Here is an 18,644-nt window from a genome sequence, read left to right as displayed (position 1 = left end):
TCTACCCCTTATATTCAACTTTCTATCATCAGTTTGGAAGTAGATATCACAGTAGACAAGGTTACTATGTAAGGGCCAGATCCAGCATCAATTGGAGCAGGTGGAAATACTTGATTTGACTTCAAAGACTTTGGATCAGGCCCTAAGTCAGCTTTGTTTAGCAGTGGCAGAATGATCAGTATCAGTGAAGCTTAGCAGTGAATGAAATCACAACGCACCCTGTCCATGTATGTAAATGTGAAAGTTATTAGTAGGGCTTTGCTAAAAGGAGGCTCTTTCCATTCTAGGACAGAGGAAAAGAGAAAGGCTGGCTGGGAAATGGAATTTCCCTCCCAAAGAAAGTTCTGGTTTTGGCATGGGGGGGGGGGGAATGAGAGGTGAATTGCCCTGAATCAGTATGAAAAGTAAAATAAATTGAAGTTTTTCAAAGAATGAAAAATTCTGTTTCCCGAGAACTGGCTTGCACCGAGTTGCTCAACTCTCTGGGCAGCTGACTCTTGCGGCTACCTGATTCCACGGCTGGATGGTTGAGCAGTGCCAAAAGGCAGCTGCCAGGTTGGGGGCGGGGCAGTCAGGAAGCCAGGACTACCTGATCTGGCTGGCAGGAAACTGGGCTGACAGGTGACAAGCCTGGCTGGTGTTTCGTCAAAAATTTTGATGGAATCAATATGCTCCCGAGGAGTGTCTAGATTCTGTTGAATCAGAATTGACCAACAGAAAAGTGTTCCGTCAGACATTTTTTTTACCAGCTCTAACAGTTTAGGAGAAAAACAAAAAGCATGTTTTTCTCCTTTAGCGCTGGCTAGGTGTTGACTACAAAAACGGCATCAGCTTTCAATGAAAGAGAAATCATTTTTAGAACCATACTTGTCTACAAAAGCCAGCGATGTGTTAATTAGCTTCATAATTACCATAAAATAACATATTCCATCATCACCTCGTGGCAATTCATGGTAACAATTGTAATTTGCATTACCATTTCTGCTTTATCTCATGGAAACCACACAGTTAACTCCTGTGATTATTGTTCTTCACACGCCTGCAAAAAACACATTTCAAATAGACCAAGTTTATTTTGGGATGGTAATGGAAAAGGCTTATGGGGATGAGACAGCAGATGTTATGCTCAGAAAGAGATGGAGACGGATTATTACAAATGTTGGTATGCAAGTGTAAGAAGGGATCTTCTTTGCATTGGAGGATCATAATCAAGGAAAGAGCGGTATAATAATTTTTGTAATATATTTGTCTTTGAAAATGGAACAATCATCCAACTGTCTCAGAAATGTTATTAATGATTACGAAAGGGGAAATATATATGCACAGAGTTACAATACAAACTGTATTTAACAGAATTTCTTTGAGAGGTTAACCAATATTATCCTTTGAAGAATACAGAACTGCCTTAAGTTCTTTCCATAACTTTGAACCACATCAAAATTCTTCCATTAAAAAAATAAACACAGGCTTGGGTTTCCTGTAAAGCTTCCCCTACCATTAGTGATTTATTATCAGGGTTTTCAGTTAGGTAAAACAAATGCAATACATAATCAAGTGAATGCAAATTAAAGAATCCCTACTCTTTTTTTATGCTCAGGAAGAGCTGTGATAATTCTGTGCAGAGTTGCGAGTGGTTCATTTTTTAATGACAGTGAAAGGATATAACCCTGTAAATAAAGATGTGGAGGCTTTTAGAATAAGCAAACAAACAACTTGGCAAAGGCAGCTTCAAAAAGCAGAGCTTCAGCTCCGCTTAATCCCTCCTCCAAAATCAATTTTTGATATTTTTTTTTGTTACTATAAGACTACATCCCACATTTCCAGACTGTAATCCTATTGGTGAGAGTCTCGGTTACCTGACTCCTCACCATTACACCAAGGTTCAAGTTACATTTCCAGGCAGTAAATATGCAAAACATTCCTGCTACGATCTCATCCCTCCCATCTCCTTGCTTAATCTGGAAATTCGGCTACTAATGCATTCCAAATAGTTTGCATCCCAGGAGTTTGCAGCATTAATATTACACATACATCCAGGGAGTATATGATTAGAGTGTTTGAGGACACTAAAACTAATAGGTACAGCATTTGTGCAACCCTGGTGGTATCAATACAGAATTTCAGTAGCTAGGGCAGCTGGCTATAACCTCAAAAGGAGGAGGAGAAATTATTCATTCCTACCTGGTTCAGTGCAGTTCTTGACATATCGATTTTCTGTCTCCTCTGGGTTCTCAGTGGCATTGTCCTCGGTTGCCTGCAGCAGCCTCCTCCCACTCCACTTATCGTAAGTTTCCATAGGATAGCTCAGGACATCATAACCTAGAGGAAAAGGGCACAAAATGAATGGTCTTGCTCTGAGGATGATAAAAAGGCTAGCACCTATATTCTCCCAAGGGACTTTTCACACTTCCTTGGTACAGACACTATCAGCTATTCCTTCTTGGAAACGAGGCCCTGCAGTCCAGCGATCCTAACTCCCCAGGACCAGTCTCTCAGATTTCCCAGTAGTTTAAGCACCCCTTTTCCAGAGCTCTACCTTGCGGTTACTCTGGGTTACAGTTCACATCTTCAGGGACAAGTAGTAGGTGTTGCAGATGATTCATGCACAGGCTTCGGAAAGTTTTCTAACCACAGTTACTCTTTCTACAGCACAGAAGACGAACAGAGCCAGATAAAATAGTAAAACACCTATACACATTTCCCCGCCTCAGTTTCCTCACCGCTCTGGAGCATTTTTGGGGCTTAGGGGCGGAGTTCTCTGGGGTGCCCAAGAACCTTCTCCTACAGCTCATGACTTTTCCTCCAAATGGAGTCTCCCACTCTGCTCCAGCTCAACTGCCTTTGACCTTGGCTGGTCCCACAGTTAAACAAGACCCCTCTGCTATGAAAATATGTGGTTCTCTTCCTCTCTCCTGCACAAGCTTCCTTTGCACCTCTGAGTCCCTCTGAATTCATAAGTCCTACCACCACCACCTGGTTGCTTTGTTCTCCTTCTGGGGAAATGCCACTGCTCCAAAGCAGCCCTCCTTGCAGATGAACTTGAACAGTCCACAGACTTTTATGCATGAATTGGGAAGTTTACAAGTGTGAAGGGAAAAGACGACAAATTGGCCACCAAAACGAATTGTAATTTATGCATAATAAACTTGAAAATACAACACATCAGCACAGAACCCAGACTTCTATGAGTGCTTAAAGCATATTCGGCTGTTGGAAATGATCAAAAACAACCCTGTGTACCAAAACCAGCAATCATCTCCAATTGAATATTTTGGTCCATCAGTCATTCACATCTTTGCAGATTACAGGATGGTTTCATTTTCATGAATATGGTAAGTAACCTGGTGAAAGGTAACATTCAGTTATTACTTTTGTTTCCTATTTCCACCCCACTCTTTCCCATCTTCTCTCTCTCTGCTTTGGCTTAGAGGAGGTGCTGCTAAATAAAGCCCTACTTTAACAATGTCAACAAAAACTTTTGACCATTTTCCAGAACATTCTTGGCATGACACTGCTCAGGCCTGGACATTTCATGTTGGTCTAATTAGCTGAGAATGTATGCCCATATGTTAGCTACATGCATGCTACAGAGCTTCAAACTTTGAGGGAAAACACTGTTTGAGACATTGTGAGCATTTTAAGCACACACACACACAAAAAAAATTAAGCACATCTCCTACTGAATCCTTGAGCCCAATGTAATAAATAGCAAATGGAGTTTAGGCTGGATTTCCATCACATCTGTACATCTTTCTTTCATTAGAATCCAGGCTCTCTTTAACTCTGGTTTTGTTAGTTCAGCATTTTACATGTTATCCTAAAGATGCATATAATTGCAGTTGGTCTCTTGCTCCCATTGTGACAGCTGTTCAGACCGCTAGAAAGCTATGTCATTCTACTCATTAGAGAGGAGGTGAGGTTTCGTATCAACCAACTTGAGGCTCTTCCAGACAACTAAGAAACTATGGCCTTGAATCTGCAAGAGCATGTCAGAGCATGGAAGGGTCAGCTCAGAGGCAGGATCCTTGTGCAGGCCTGGGGCCTACACTATGTTAGCTTCAAAAGGGAGCCCCGCCCCATCCGTCTCAGATAGAAGGACGGAGGGTATTTGTCAAATGGCTGGCTGCCACGCACAACCCCTCATAGCTGGACACTGCAAGGCCTTCTCAGTTGCCTTCACCAAATGCCATTCAAGCCAGCTGGTGGTCCACTTCTTATGACTTGGCTCTCCAGCCAGGTCCCGTTCCCTCTCACTCCTTCCCACTACATACCCGCTGCGTACCCACAGTCCAAACTGAATGCAATGGAACGTACACTCTTCCAGCCTTGCTAGGCCCAATCCTTAACAAAGGTTTCACTGCCCTCCCAGGCTCTGCAAAGCACTTTCCTGCTTTTCTACAACGTGCTGCCTCACAAGACTTTCTTCCCTTGACACCAGCTCCTCCCAACCAAGCTGCTGACCCTCGGGGTTTTCTCCCAGGCCTGTTTCAAGAGTTTCCTCCACTCCCGCTTCCCTTCTTCCTTCATGGCCCATCCCAGTTCCCTCCTGCAGCTCCTCTCAAGCTCAGTCTCAGTCTTAATTAAACCTGACACACCCTCCAAGTGCCATCACGGGCACTAATTGTGCTCTCCAGGTCCCTTTAACCCTTTTAGTACCAGTGCAGAGTTCATACAGCCCATCACAGTATGAGAGGGAGAGACAGAGAGCAATAGAGAGTGGGGGAAATACAAAAGGAGGGATCATCAAATCTTTGGCAGGGACTCAGAGGACACGGAGGATTAAAGAAAGGGTTTTTTTTATAGGGGGAGGTGGTCACAGCCCCTATATTTAGGTTGCCTGATATTTTCCACTATAAAAGATGTTGTGACTTTTGAGATACTCTAACATCTCCATTGTTTGCAGCAGGCCTTTAAAATTCAGCAGGAAGAAATGACAGTGGTCAGAAAAGTGCCTTTTCTTTATCCCAAGAAATTCCATTGTGTGTGAGTACGTATTATGACATCGTTTAATTATAAGATGACATACTGCTTTTTCCACAGGACCCCACTTCATTCTGTCCACAGGGGGGATACACACAAAGGGGCATAATTAAGATTTCACAGGAAATGTTAAATCTGCCATTTTGTAACTTTTAAGCCCTTGACTTTGTAAATTAAACATCCGTATTTTAACTTAGTTTTTGTGTGTGTAATAACGACAGTAATTCACCACACTTTACACACTTCAAAATACACTGTTTCCTAATTGCTTGGTCTCTAAATGACCTTCAATGAGTTAACTGTATAAATATGTCATGGATGGAGACAGATTTTAATCCCAAAGCATTAATTCAGATTAATTTTGTAACTTGATTTACAATAGCACAGCTTCAGCCTTCATGTGTCATAATAAACATACTTTCATCAGCTGAGCTAAGCAGTCAGAGATCCACACAGCACTTGTTTTCAGAACAAAGGACTTTTTTCTGAGCAGTTACCGTTTCATTCTCCGGTAAAGGGAAAGAGAAAAAAAACATCCTCTTTCTAGGATTTTTATTCCCCTAAACTCCTGGCAGATCTCTTCATTCTCCTCACAATACAGAGCAGCTTTCTTGTTTCAGAATTTGGACCTATCCAAAAGGAAAACTAAACATAAGTCATTCAGAATGAGCTTGGGAAAAGCTCCATTTGGCAAACACACACAGTGAGTAAAAGCATCCCATTCTGCACTCACTTAAATGGGTGTGCGTAAGAGCAGAATTAGGTCCAGCTGAAATGGATACAGCTATGTTGATGTACAGCAGTGAAGGATCTGGCTCAGAGTCTCCAGCTTTAATTAGGTTAAACCATCTCAGAGCTGAGTTTGCAACCTATAGGCCAAATTCCGCTTTTGGATACTCAGGTGTAAGTAGAAAAGGAGTACTTGTGGCACTTTGGAGACTAACCAATTTATTTGAGGATAAGCTTTTGTGAGCTACAGCTCACTTCATCGGATGCTGTACTGTACTCCTTTTCTTTTTGCGAATACAGACTAACACGGCTGCTACTCTGAAATCAGGTGTAAATAGAATTTGTCTCTATAAATCAAGGGGAAATAAAAAGGAAAGGTGAAATGAAATCCTTTACTAAAAGTTTTGGCCCTTGAAGACCCTGGCCTATGAACAGAATGCATGCCAAGATTTTAAAATTCCAGATAAATACATTTGATGATGTAATTTAAAAAAACCACCATTGCTGCTAAGGCCCAAAATTGGGGTTTCTCATTTCCCCAGTGCATCCTGAAATCGAACAGGAAGCGGCTTGAAGCTAACCCTGCCTGAGGCGGTTGCAATGTCATCAGCTGTAGTGAGGAGAACACAGGAGCCTGGACTCAGTGTCTTGGCAGATTATGTGAAAGTGGAACTGACTCAACTCTGGTTTAACCCTTGAGATTCATCAAACATGGTCAGTCTTCTGAGGTTTAGGGAGGTCAGCAGGGCGTGTTCTAGGGAGGAGGGAAAGATCTGTGCAAGGAAGAAAGGGCAGGGTCGATCAGAGGAAGCGCTAGTGAGTCAAGACTGGGTTTGCCCAGGCGTCCCTTTGAAAGTGAATTAAACTAAACCAAATTAAGGTCACTTTAATTCTGAGTAAGGGCATCCACACAGGGGTTTAATGTATCTTAACTAATCCCCTTTAAATACATGCTTTATGTTAATCAGATTAATTTTCCTGAGTATTCCTGTGTAGACAAGCCCTAAATAATACAAATAGCAGATCTGTGTTTATTCAAAAGTCTTCTTGGAGCTGCCAAATTGGGGTGGGAGTCTTGTGAGAACAAGCTCTATTACGAGATTGCTGCTGCATACTCCTAATGGTTACAAAAGTGAAATACAGGGAAAAACAGCTGATCAGGTCTCAGTTTTGTGTGAAGGTTTTGTGCACAGGGTGTCTTATTTCATCCAATGTTGGTGTAGCCATGTTGGTCCCAGGATATTAGAGAGACAAGATGGGGAAGCAAAAAGACATTCTAGTTATCAGAACTGAGGGGACATAGGGCCTTAAGAAATAAGTGAACAGCACCCTCTGAGCGTATGTCCCCATAGTGATGATAACTAGAATGTCTTTTTGCTTCCTCATCTTGTCTCTCTAATTTCCTGGGACCAATATGACTACAAAAACACTGCAAACAAATAGGAGATATTGAATTTTACCATCTGAAATGAAACTCCACTACATGAAGAAAAAGGAGAAGTTGGTCCAAGAACAGATATTACCTCATCCACCTTGTCTCTCTTATTTATTCATTCAAACAGACTATGTATAGTATACTGCTTGAAGTATCAAAGAGACACATCAAAATACCCTGCAGGCTCTCTCTTAATGGATCAAGTACATTAGTGTGCAACATACTTGTGTCCCTCAATTACAAACTGATCTCAAGCATGTCTATTGAATTTCAAAATCAGACCTTAAGAGCTGATCACAGACTTAAAAGAGAGTCTTGATAACAGTCTTAGTAGGGTCTCAGAGATGATACCTGCTTATGTTCTGTCACGTACAAACCAAATTGGCCTTGGGTTTCTCTCTCTCTCACACACACACACACGTATGTGGCTGAGGAGCAGGGGTGATTTCATGTGGCCAGTCAATGTAACTATAATTCAAAAAAAAATCTCTGGCAAGGGGAAGGCAAGTAGATGATTTATTTGTAGGGGATTCTAGTGATTTTTCCCTGGGGATAAAAATTAACCCTACCCATCACTTCAATGGCCAACTAAGTACCCACAAATATTCCCAAATATTCCCTAAAAACCAGTTAGCTACATGTGTAGGCTACTATAATATCCCTACAGAGAAGAGGAAAAACCTGACTTCTTTATCTCTCTAGGTTTATAGAAGACCCTGCACTTTCCCCACGATTTATATTAGTAGTTACCTCTGCCATGGCAGTCCAATCCTGGGGACTGCACCTAGACATGCTGGGAAGGCTTGTATGTTCCAGTGACCCTGTGGGAGTTATGCCAGGGTGAGTTTTAATTCCCGATAGGGCTACCCAAGCTGGAGAGGCCCAGGATAGACAGGGATGGTGGAGTCTTATTTGTGCCCTAAGCAATGTTTTACCAGCTGAAAAGGACTCAGATTATGGTAATGCTTGTGGGGCAGGGAGTCACAGTCAGGGATCATGCCCCACTGCGCTAGGCACTGTACAGTCCCTGCCCCTAAGAGCTCACAATTTGTACATAGGTCTAGGCACAGCAAGTGGATAAAACAAATAAATGGGGGAGAGTGCAAGGTAATAAATGGGAAGAATGGAGACATTCACAGTCTGGGTTCTTATTCCAGATATTAACGATAATGTACTACATGGTATGAAGAATTGCTCATCCCACCCTGACAGCTAGATCAATCTCAGTCATCAGCCCAGCCCCTCCGCAAAAGCCTGGAATTTGCAGGTTTAACACACCTGGGCTCTGGCGGGGCAGGGGAGTGACCTCCGAACTCAAGGGAGCCTCAGAGAGAATGCCCTGCCAACCATGCCCATCCATTTGCAATGAGGCAGCTCCATCCAAAGCCCTCCCTAAGAGCCTCTGTAGCAGCATGGCACAGAGGAAGTGGAGGGCCCTTAGGTAACCAGGACCCAAACCATTTCCAGGCTTTTAGGTTAAGACCAACGCTTTGGATTCCACCCGATCGCCTGTTGAAAGCCCCACTGGTGTCATATGCTGCCAACATGAAACTCAACACAGTAAAGGAGCCACAGGACGTAGGGGAATATTATTCCCTCAGATTCCAGCGGGAGTGCACATGTGGCTCAGGGGTTGGATGCGGGGGATAGAGAGAGTACTCAAGAGCCAGAGAGCAAACTTGATTTTTGTATAGCTGTCCTAACGGAGTCGGGGCTGTGGACACAAGAACTCCGAACTGGAACAACATTCATAAGAAGAGACAATGGGCCAGATCCTCAGCTGGTATATATCAGGATAGCTCCCTGGACTCCACTGGAGCTGCACTGATTTACTTCAGCTGACAAAAAAGAAGACAGCGGAGAGAAGCCGACAGACCAGAGACTAGCCCAGCTGAACAAACAAAAGGGACTGATTTGTCATTGCGGCATTTCAAAAACATCATGCATTACCACTAAGGACTTTCCAATGTTGGCAGGTATCCTCGGCTCTCGCTTACAATAAACTACTTTCTATGCAAACTGAGATACTGCTGGCAGGAGCCGAAAACAACACAGCTTTTTAAAGACCTTTTGCCTCTCTCTCTCTCCTGTATTTTTTCCTCTTCTTTGTCTCTATTTTTTCCGCTTGGCTGGACAAATTATCTCCACCCCCCTAAAACGTCTCTAATAACTACAGCGATTACAACTGCACAGTATTCCTGGGGAGAACCAAACCGAAGCAACCAAGAACAATCTCATATGCTGACATCAGCCAGCAAGCTGCTGGGGGTTCACAGCAAGCTATCCCACCGCGATTCTCCTTAATAGGATTGCTTTGGCTGCATTAATTGGAGCACCACACCATATGAAGTTATCCTTTCATTTTTATTCCTTGTTAATTTCATTTCACTCCTCTGAATGTATTGCTTTTGGTCCACTCCCCCCAGCGTGTATAGGTGGGACGTGGTAAGTAATCAGCAGCCGCCTGGTCAGGTCAGACACAAGTTTTTCACAGAGTAATCTGAGCTCAGGGTTGCATAATCATTTCATACACTGATTATTTCACTGTAGTCTGATTTGGCGGGGCATATTTCAACACGGACCATAAATGCTTATGGAAAAACTGGCTGTCTATGGAAAACAGGCTGCCTATGGAAAAACAAAATTCCTGGCTCTGAATAGCAGCCAGTTCTTTAAACCCAATTTTATTTCTACAAATTTCAGTAGGAGGGGAAAGAGGGTATGCAATAGGAGTCCCTTAGGGCACCATCATCTGTATTAGTATTAGAGTAGGACAGGGGTCAGCAACCTATGGCAACCTATGGCGAGCTGATTTTCAGTGGTACTCTGCTGCCGGCCTGGGGTTCCATCCGCCAGCCCCCTGCCAGCCGGGGTCCCGGCCGCCGGCCCTGCTCAGCCCACTGCCTGCCTGAATGAATGGAACCTCTCTCTCCCCAAAGAAGATAATCTATTTACAGGCATTGGAAAACTCAGCAAGGAAAAGCAAGGGCAAGGATCACACTAAACTGATAAGATCTGCATTTTAATTTAATTTTAAATGAAGCTTCTTAAACATTTTAAAAACCTTATTTACTTTACATACAACAATAGTTTAGTTATATAATATAAACTTATAGAGAGAGACCTTCTAAAAACGTTAAAATGTATTACTGGCATGCGAAACCTTAAATTACAGTGAGTAAATGAAGACTTGGCACACCGCTTCTGAAAGGTTGCCAACCCCTGGAGTAGGACATAGAGGTCATTGTGCTACATACTGTACAGAGACACATAGCAAGAGCCATTGCCTGCCTTGAAAACCTTAGACAAGAGTAACAGAGGGTGGGATGGGAACAGATGCACAGAGAGATGAAGTGACATGTCCAAGGGCACAGAGCCAGTCAGGGGCAGAGCCAGGTATAAAGCGCTGCTCTCCGGACTCCCTGCTCAGTGCCCTACCCACTGGACGACGCTGCCTCTAAGCTCCTGTTTGCAAGGAGTTTCTGAATTTCCACAGTTCTTCAAACCCACCCTTCTGGGGTCCTAGAGAAGATTATGTTGCTGTTGATCACTGGTTCACTGTGAACTAGAATCCTGCTAAAATACTGTCCCCTTTAAGACAAGACAAGAAGCTAAAGTAAAGGAGAAGTAGCTTCAGAAGCACAGTGGACAGTATAAACGGATGATCAGGAGGTCCGAGTTTAGAGAACAAGCAGCAGATCACTTAAGAGGCATTTAAAAATTATCTAACAGTGGGTGGGATTTTCAAAAGCACCCAAGTGATTTAGGAGCCAATCTCTCTCCCCACTCCACACCCCCATGCATTGATTAGGTAGCGTAGACAGCTAACCCAGGGTTTGTGGATTCCTTTGGCTGGCTAGGCCCCTATAAGATAGGCACTACAATGATCAGCACTGTAATGCCTAAGGCCCTTTGGGACTTAGGTACTTCTGAAAAATCTTTTAACAAGAAATTTTGTGAAATTAATATTAACCTCAGAATCAGTCATCCCTCAGCACTTCAACATGGCAGATGCAAAGAGCATTACCCACTGAGCTCCTGCAGCACTGATCGCTCAGAGAGGCCCTGCAGGAACTTCAAACCTAACAAACACCCTTGAAAACAGAGGCTCTGGGAAAAACCAGCTGTCTCAGAGAAGCCAAAGGAACTAAGTCATGCTGTCATTTTGACAGGGTGGATCATGCAGCTTGCTGAGAGTCCCACACCAACTAGTGCTATTAAAATCAAGTGGCCCTACTCCATGACAGGAAACCTAATCCATTTTCCCTGGCTAGTGGAAGATGACAGGGTGCAGGGGTGTCCCCAATATTTGACTGTGCGGAGGGAGGGCGGGGCCGGGGGGCATCGTTTGGCTCACGGAGAGGCAGAGGATGTGAAGGCAGATGTGGCTGGGTAACAGAGAACACAAAATGGTTCGCTATGCTGATGACCTGCTTTTGGCTCAGGGCTGGGGGACCTCTGTTCCTTTCATCATGGTTCTCGTTAATCCTCATCGCTAACTTATGGAAAAGCTGATGACCTTGGCATCTGAAGAGATGTAGGATTTCTTCTGCCCCAGCCCTTATAATTCATGTCTACAGCCTCAATACCTTGGCCCATACATACTGAATGTACTGAGATCCCCGTCATAAATATAAAGGGAAGGGTAACCACCCTTCTGTATATAGTGCTATAAAATCCCTCCTGGCCAGAGGCAACATCCTGTTACCTGTAAAGGGTTAAGAAACTCATCTAACCTGGCTGGCACCTGACCCAAAGGACCAATAAGGAAACAAGATACTTTCAAATCTTGCGGGAGGGAAGGCTTTTGTTTGTGCTCTTTGTTTACGTGTTTGTTCTCTCTTGGGACTGAAAGAGGCCAGACAGAAATCCATCTTCTCCAATACATCCTAATCCAAGTCTCCAATATTGCAACCAGTATAGGTAAGCTAGGCATGGCGGATTAGTTTATCTTTTGTTCTATATGAATTTCCCCTGTGTTAAGAGGAAGGTTTATTCCTGTTTTCTGTAACTTTAAGGTTTTGCCCAGAGGGGGATCCTCTGGGTTTTGAATCTGAATACCCTGTAAGGTATTTTCCATCCTGATTTTACAGAGGTGATTCTTTTACCTTTTCTTTAAATTAAAATTCTTCTTTTAAGAACCTGATTGATTTTTCATTGTTCTTAAGATCCAAGGGTTTGGGTCTGTGTTCACCTGTACAAAGTGGTGAGGATTATTATCAAGCCTTCCCCAGGAAAGGGGGTGTAGGGCTTGGGGGGATATTTTGAGGAAAGACGTCTCCAAGTGGTCTCTTTCCCTGTTCTTTCTTTAAAACGCTTGGTGGTGGCAGCATACTGTTCAAGGACAAGGCAAAGTTTGTACCTCGGGGAAGTTTTTAACTTAAGCTGGTAAGAATAAGCTTAGGGGGTCTTTCATGCGGGTCCTCACATCTGTACCCTAGCGTTCAGAGTGGGGAAGGAACCCTGACAGGCCCTTAACTGGATTCCTCCTCTGTCTCACAGGCCTTTCTGGGAATTTATTCTTCCAGGCAGTTATAGTTTATCACCCTGAGCGATTATCTTTTCTGGACAAGAACTGCCTGACTGGGTATTGATTTCTAAATCTCTCTGCCCAGGCCCATTCAGATTTAGAACCCTGGCTCAGCTGTCAGGCAAGGCAAATGTAACAGCCAACCAGGAATTCCTCCAGTTACAGAAAGCTATCTGTGCATCTCCTTCTGTCTTAAATAGCACAACTGGACCAATCAGTGGGGCAGGCACTCCCCCAATTAGGACTGCTGTGGGCAGTGACTCTGGTGGGGCTAAGGTTCCTTTTACCACTCCAATCACCAGTTGCTAACAAGCGGCTGGATGGCAGCCAGGATGCAAAGGCTTCCTAGTAACCCCCAATTCTGGGTTCAAGACCTGGAGCTCCTCACTCAATGAGTGAGTATTGCTAGGACTTTTAATGAGCCCTACAGGAAAGTGTTTCATTGTTTAGAAGTTTGGGAATCACAAATTCTCGGTCACTGTTTTACCTTTATGAGTGGAGATACTGACATACCACAGATATGTAGATGCTATGGCTAACTCATCCATTTTTTAGTTAAGAAAAACTTGTCAAGTGGTTCACCTGAAACAGACCTTTTCCTTTCAGAATGAAATGTGACACTGATCAGGGTGTCTCCCACTTATGTGTGGTTTTGACACAGTTGTGCGTCTGCATTGGTGTTCAAAAATGTTGTGTACAACTAAATGTGTGTGTATGGTTGTTAGTGCATGATCATACTGAGCTGAGTTAATTGAAATGTTTACATAGCCCGCATAAGGAAGTCCAATATATCGAAGAATGACATTGCAGGAGGCAGAACATTCTGTTGCTCACGTCACTACTTTAAAAAATAAATAACTTAAAAGAGAACAAAGTCAGACTGGACCAGTGTGGGCCTGTGTATAGAGCACTAAGCAGACAGTCAGCAGTCTCTGCTTCTTACCCATTGTATGGCCTTAGGCAAGCCACTTCACGTCTCTGCCTGTTCCCACCTTCTATCTGTCTTGTCTCTGGGCAGAGACTGTATCCTACTACATGTCCATATAGTATCTAACATGATGAGACCCTGATCTGAGTTGTGGCCGCTAGGTGCTACCATAATATAAATAAACAATAATAATTAATAATGGGGAAGTCAGACCCGTTATCTAAGGGCAGATGAAAGATAACATTCCACAAAGTCATTGCATTTAACAAATACTTTTACTCTGGGATTCCCAGACACATGCTCTCTCTCTCTCTCTCACACACACACACACACACACATTATTTCCTGGGAATAGCAGTTCTCCTCCCTGTACATATGAGTGTTAGCACCGCCTGTCACTGCTGTAGGAGTCACAAGAGCCTGAATTCATTAAAGAAAAAGGAGCATCAAGGAAGCTGAATCAGTTCTGGGGGAATGACATACTCTACGGTGCCTGAATTCAGTGCCGTTCTACTGTGAGAAATGGAGGCCCCCAGCTGGGGTAATAATGCACGCTGAGTACTACTGGCACTAGAAAATTAGCAGCTCAGCTAGTGAAGAATAAGATGTTTTCACCTTAGGTGCAGTTTTCCTTTTCTGCTCCCTAAAAGTCAAGAGGTCTTCCCAAAATTCATTTTAAATACCTATTTATAGGTACTGTAAGTGCGTCCGACTGTTTGACATCTTCTGCATTTTCCACCAATATCCCCTGTAACAGTTACTGGTAAAGTCAATGGAACTTTTTCCAAAATAAAAGATATTTCATGTTGAAAAATGGCCTTTTTTTCAGTAGCAAAAAGTTGGGGGGGGAAGCTTGGCTTTTTCTAAATTTATCGTGACTTTTATCATTTTGATAGAAAATATTATCAAAACATTAACAAACATTTTTGTTTACTGAACAATGGGTTTTTTTGGCAAACTATTAAATGTTGATTTTTTTAACCCTACAATTGCCCGAGTTCAGGAAAGCAAGTTAGCCTGTGCTGAATATTAAGCAGATGCATAAGTTCAATTGAAATCAATGGGACTTAAGCACATGCTTAAATTAAGCACTTGCTTAGATGCCATCCTGAGTAGGGGTCGACTTCAAGCACACACTTAAGAGACTAACTGAACAGGAGACTACATTTGTTGCTTACTATCTTGTGGCAGAGAGTTTCAGAGGTTAAGTACATGCTGTTTCAAAAATTACCTTTCCTTTTATTAGTTATTAATGAATTACTTATTAGTTGAACTGGGCATCCCTTTATTCTTGTTTTATAAGAGAGGCTAGATAGAAGCGCCCAAATGACCTCCTCTATACCATTATTTTATATACCTCTACCCTGAGCCCTCTTCTTCTCCTCCTCTCTAAGCTAGTCTACATTTTTGAATCTCTCCTCCTATGAACATCTTTTCATGCCCCTCATCATCATTTCCACTGGACATTGCTGGACCTTTCCCTTTCTGCTATATCCCTTTTGAAATTATACTGCGTGCAACATTCAAGGTGCGAGTGCTCCCCTCATTTATACAAGGGCATTCTAGTATTTTTAGCATTATTCTCTGGTACTTCGTTACCCAGGGGAATCTTAAATTCTCCACCAGGACATTTATTTCATTAGCAAGATGCCTTTTACACATAGATGATCTGAAAGCTGTTGATGTTATCTGAAATGCTTGGCATCTGCTGATTGTCAGGCTTGATTTTGTCTGTGTCCCTGGTATAATACCTCTCTCCTGACAAAGCGATAGACCATTTCTTTCCTCTGTGCTGCTGCTCCCAAAAATGGTACAAACACCAGTAATATCCCAATCCTGCCCAGGAGAAATAATACAACCAATTAAGCTTAACATAGCCACTTGCTCTGTGTCTGCTGCAGAGCCTAATCCTGGGGGCAGGTGGAGTTATGCCCTCTGGTTTGCTTTGCATAAGTTACTGGCAATTTCTTCGACTTACTAATCATGGATGAGCTTCAGGATTCATGAAGAGGGGAGATCTTCCAAAGGCACAAAGAGAGTTGGGCACCTAAATCTCATCTGTGACTGTGCAAATCTCCCCCAACATGCACAAGTACCACAGCATCACCGAGGTCTTCCCCTTGACTCTCCCAATAAGCATTTAATTTCCCTTGAATCCACCTCTCTCCTCTGTTTCTTCCAAACTGCCTGCTGCAGGTTGTGGACCAGACCCCTCAGTGGAGTTGCTATGGGGCCTTTTATCTCTTTTTCTATGACTCCATGTTAACATTCCCCTCTTTCCCTCCTCTCTTTTTTCTAAAAGACCCACCCGCTCTTCCGACATCTCCGCTTACAACACTGTATCCTCCTGCTCCTCTCTGTTTGCCACTTTTCCCTGCTCTAGTCTGCCCAAAACATTCCTAATCTCTTCCTCTGCCACTGCTCTAAGCATGGGCCAGATCCAAAAATCCAGCAGAGTCAATGGAAAGTCTCCCTTTGACTTCAGTGGGCTTCGACTCAGGCCCCAAGGCCCACTCCTTCCTTCACTGAGCAGCTTGTAAAAGGAGAGAGGAGGAAGGGAAAAGTAGGGGCAGAGTGATTTATCACTATTACAGTCCCATTTTATACTCCCTGGGGGAATACTGATTTAGTCACGAGGCCGTAATCCTGCCTTCCCGGGCTGGCAGCAGAGGAAAGCAAAGGGAGGCTGGAGAGCACAGTGGTATAAAGTTTCATTGGCATGTGTTTGGAATGGCTACATTACAACTCATGCAGGTCATCCCAGATCATTACGTGAATGAAACCTTGATATCACCACATGGTGTGGTTTTCTTTTTTTATGAGAGGCAGAGAGGAAAAATTAGTACTAATAAATTATTAACACTTCTAAAAATAACCTAAAATTGATTTTCTATCAATCAGCATGTTATGTTATTAAGCGCCGAGATCTTGTGGCTACTTAGACCTGGAAACAAAATGCCACATGTAGCTGGAAAGGAAGAAATTTCCACCCTTCAATGTCATAAGACAAGTGTTTCTAACCAGGATGGTTTAAGTGATATCACACCTGAAAACTGTCACTAGAAGCCGTAAGCTCTGGAGCCTAGACCAGGGTAATTTTCTGGAGGGAACATGCACACGTTCTTGGTCATGTGGAAAGAATGATTTTTTACTCTGTATCTGTACAACACCTAGCACAATTGGTTCAGGGCTGAGGCTCCAAGGTGTTACTGCAATATAAACACCCCCCCCCCAATAAAGTGACATTACAAAAATAGCAGCTGTCTAAAAACTAGTCTGAAATTTTGACTATTAAAAGGTGGTACTGGCTGAGACGGATGAGTACACACTGTGCAAGTGTTATTTATCACAATGTTGTTATGCTTGCATATAACATTTACTTATTTCAGTTTTTAAAAAGCACCTGAGATACTAGGTGTTTGCACAAAATTTTAACTCACATCCAACAGACATATCCTTCATAGCAAATTGCCTTTACCACCTAGAGCCACTGCAACATACAATCTACCTTATAACAGTGAAGGACCTCCAAATTAGATAATAAACTGAGGGCTTCCCCACCCCGCTCCCACCAAGGAAAAATGGGCCATGCAGTGAATCCTGAAGGTCAACAAATCCAGGTTCTGTCTGACAAAGATGGGCAATGAATTCCAGAAATTAGGATCTCTCTGTGCCATCTCTATTAAATATAGGAGATATTGGCTCAGCTGTCGTTGATGCTCACCGGCAGAGAGCCTGTCTCTTAGGTAAACAGACACCAAACCATTCACATCAAAACCAACACCTTAAAGTTCACTTAACCAGCAACTAGAGCAGATCTCCGAACAGCTGACACGCTCTCTGCATGAAGTGCCATGAAGCAAGCCCAACCACTTTCTACACCAGGCACATTTCGCATCAACCTTAGTCCCCAGACTATCTGAGCCCATGTCGATGGCACTCAACAATCCAAGATGGAAGTAAAAAGGGCACGGGTGATGGTAGCAAAGCCTGCAGCTGAAAGAGAAGGAGGCACTTCCATGCCAAGTATAGGCAATAAAATGCAGCGTTGGCTATGTTCCATTTAGAGACACGTAGAAATAGATGACGATCTGCCAAGACCTAGGTTATGGACCCCAGTATCAACAGCAGGCACGCTCCCACAGATCATGGAGTATGGTATAATTCAAGTCAGTTCTTGCTGTTTCTCTCTACTGTTAAGTCTTCTCCAGGATGTACCCATCATCCAAGCTACAATCCAACTGAATTAGATCCGGGTAGATTACTGAATCTCAGCAGCAGCGCCAGCTGAGTAGGAGACAAAGCCACATGTCATCAGCATGCTGAAGGCATTATCTCCCATGCCCCTCTACAAACCAACAGGGTGGAACCTTGCAAGAGGCAGCCATAGTGGCAGATGGGCACCTGCCAAGAACAACCAGCAGATTCTTTCAGCTACCACAACTGTTATATGGATACGTAATATGCCAGCTGTGTGTGTGATGTACCTCTCTAGTGGCCAGTGTATTACAGATCTAAAACTCACATACACACACACACGAAAAAGAAGAAGTACAATATGCATCTGAGGAAGTGAGCTGTAGCTCACGAAAGCTCATGCTCTAATAAATTGGTTAGTCTCTAAGGTGCCACAAGTCCTCCTTTTCTTTTTGCGAATACAGACTAACACGGCTGTTACTCTGAAACCTAACATAAGTAACTGTGAGTCAGGGTTGTCTAAACACCATGGTGCTCTGTTGACAAGGTAACCATGCGAATGAAGCCAAAGAACTATTTTTCCTTCATTTTCGTTAAAAAACAGAATCTTACAAAAAAATAAACACACAGAAGAAAAGGAGGGGAGTTGTGTCTGATTTCAATAAAAACATGTTTTTCTTGTTAAAAATACTATTTTCTCCCCTCCCTCTGCATCATCATTTCTTCCCCACTCCCGCCTGCTCCCGCTTCTCTGGAATAGTGCTACATAAATCTGTGGCATGTAACTGTTGTTATTAACTGCTCATATAATACCGAAAATGTGCTAGGTGCTTTACAGGTAAATA

General features: G+C 43.2%; 1 protein-coding gene across 2 annotated transcripts in view; it reads right to left on the bottom strand.

Annotated features, from left to right (window-relative positions):
- Window positions 1-18,644, bottom strand: part of SLC24A3 (solute carrier family 24 member 3) — a 319,465-nt gene that overhangs the window by 275,694 nt on the left and 25,127 nt on the right. For both annotated transcript variants that reach the window (XM_084625278.1, XM_084625279.1), the window contains exon 2: window positions 2,182-2,319. In XM_084625278.1, coding sequence (XP_084481404.1) covers window positions 2,182-2,319 — 138 coding nt within the window. The remainder of the gene's footprint in view (window positions 1-2,181; window positions 2,320-18,644) is intronic.

The sequence above is a fragment of the Lepidochelys olivacea genome (assembly GCF_965140295.1).
Source record: "Lepidochelys olivacea isolate rLepOli2 genome assembly, chromosome: 3".
NCBI lineage: Eukaryota > Metazoa > Chordata > Testudines > Cheloniidae > Lepidochelys > Lepidochelys olivacea.
This window is presented reverse-complemented; position numbering and strand designations above follow the sequence as displayed.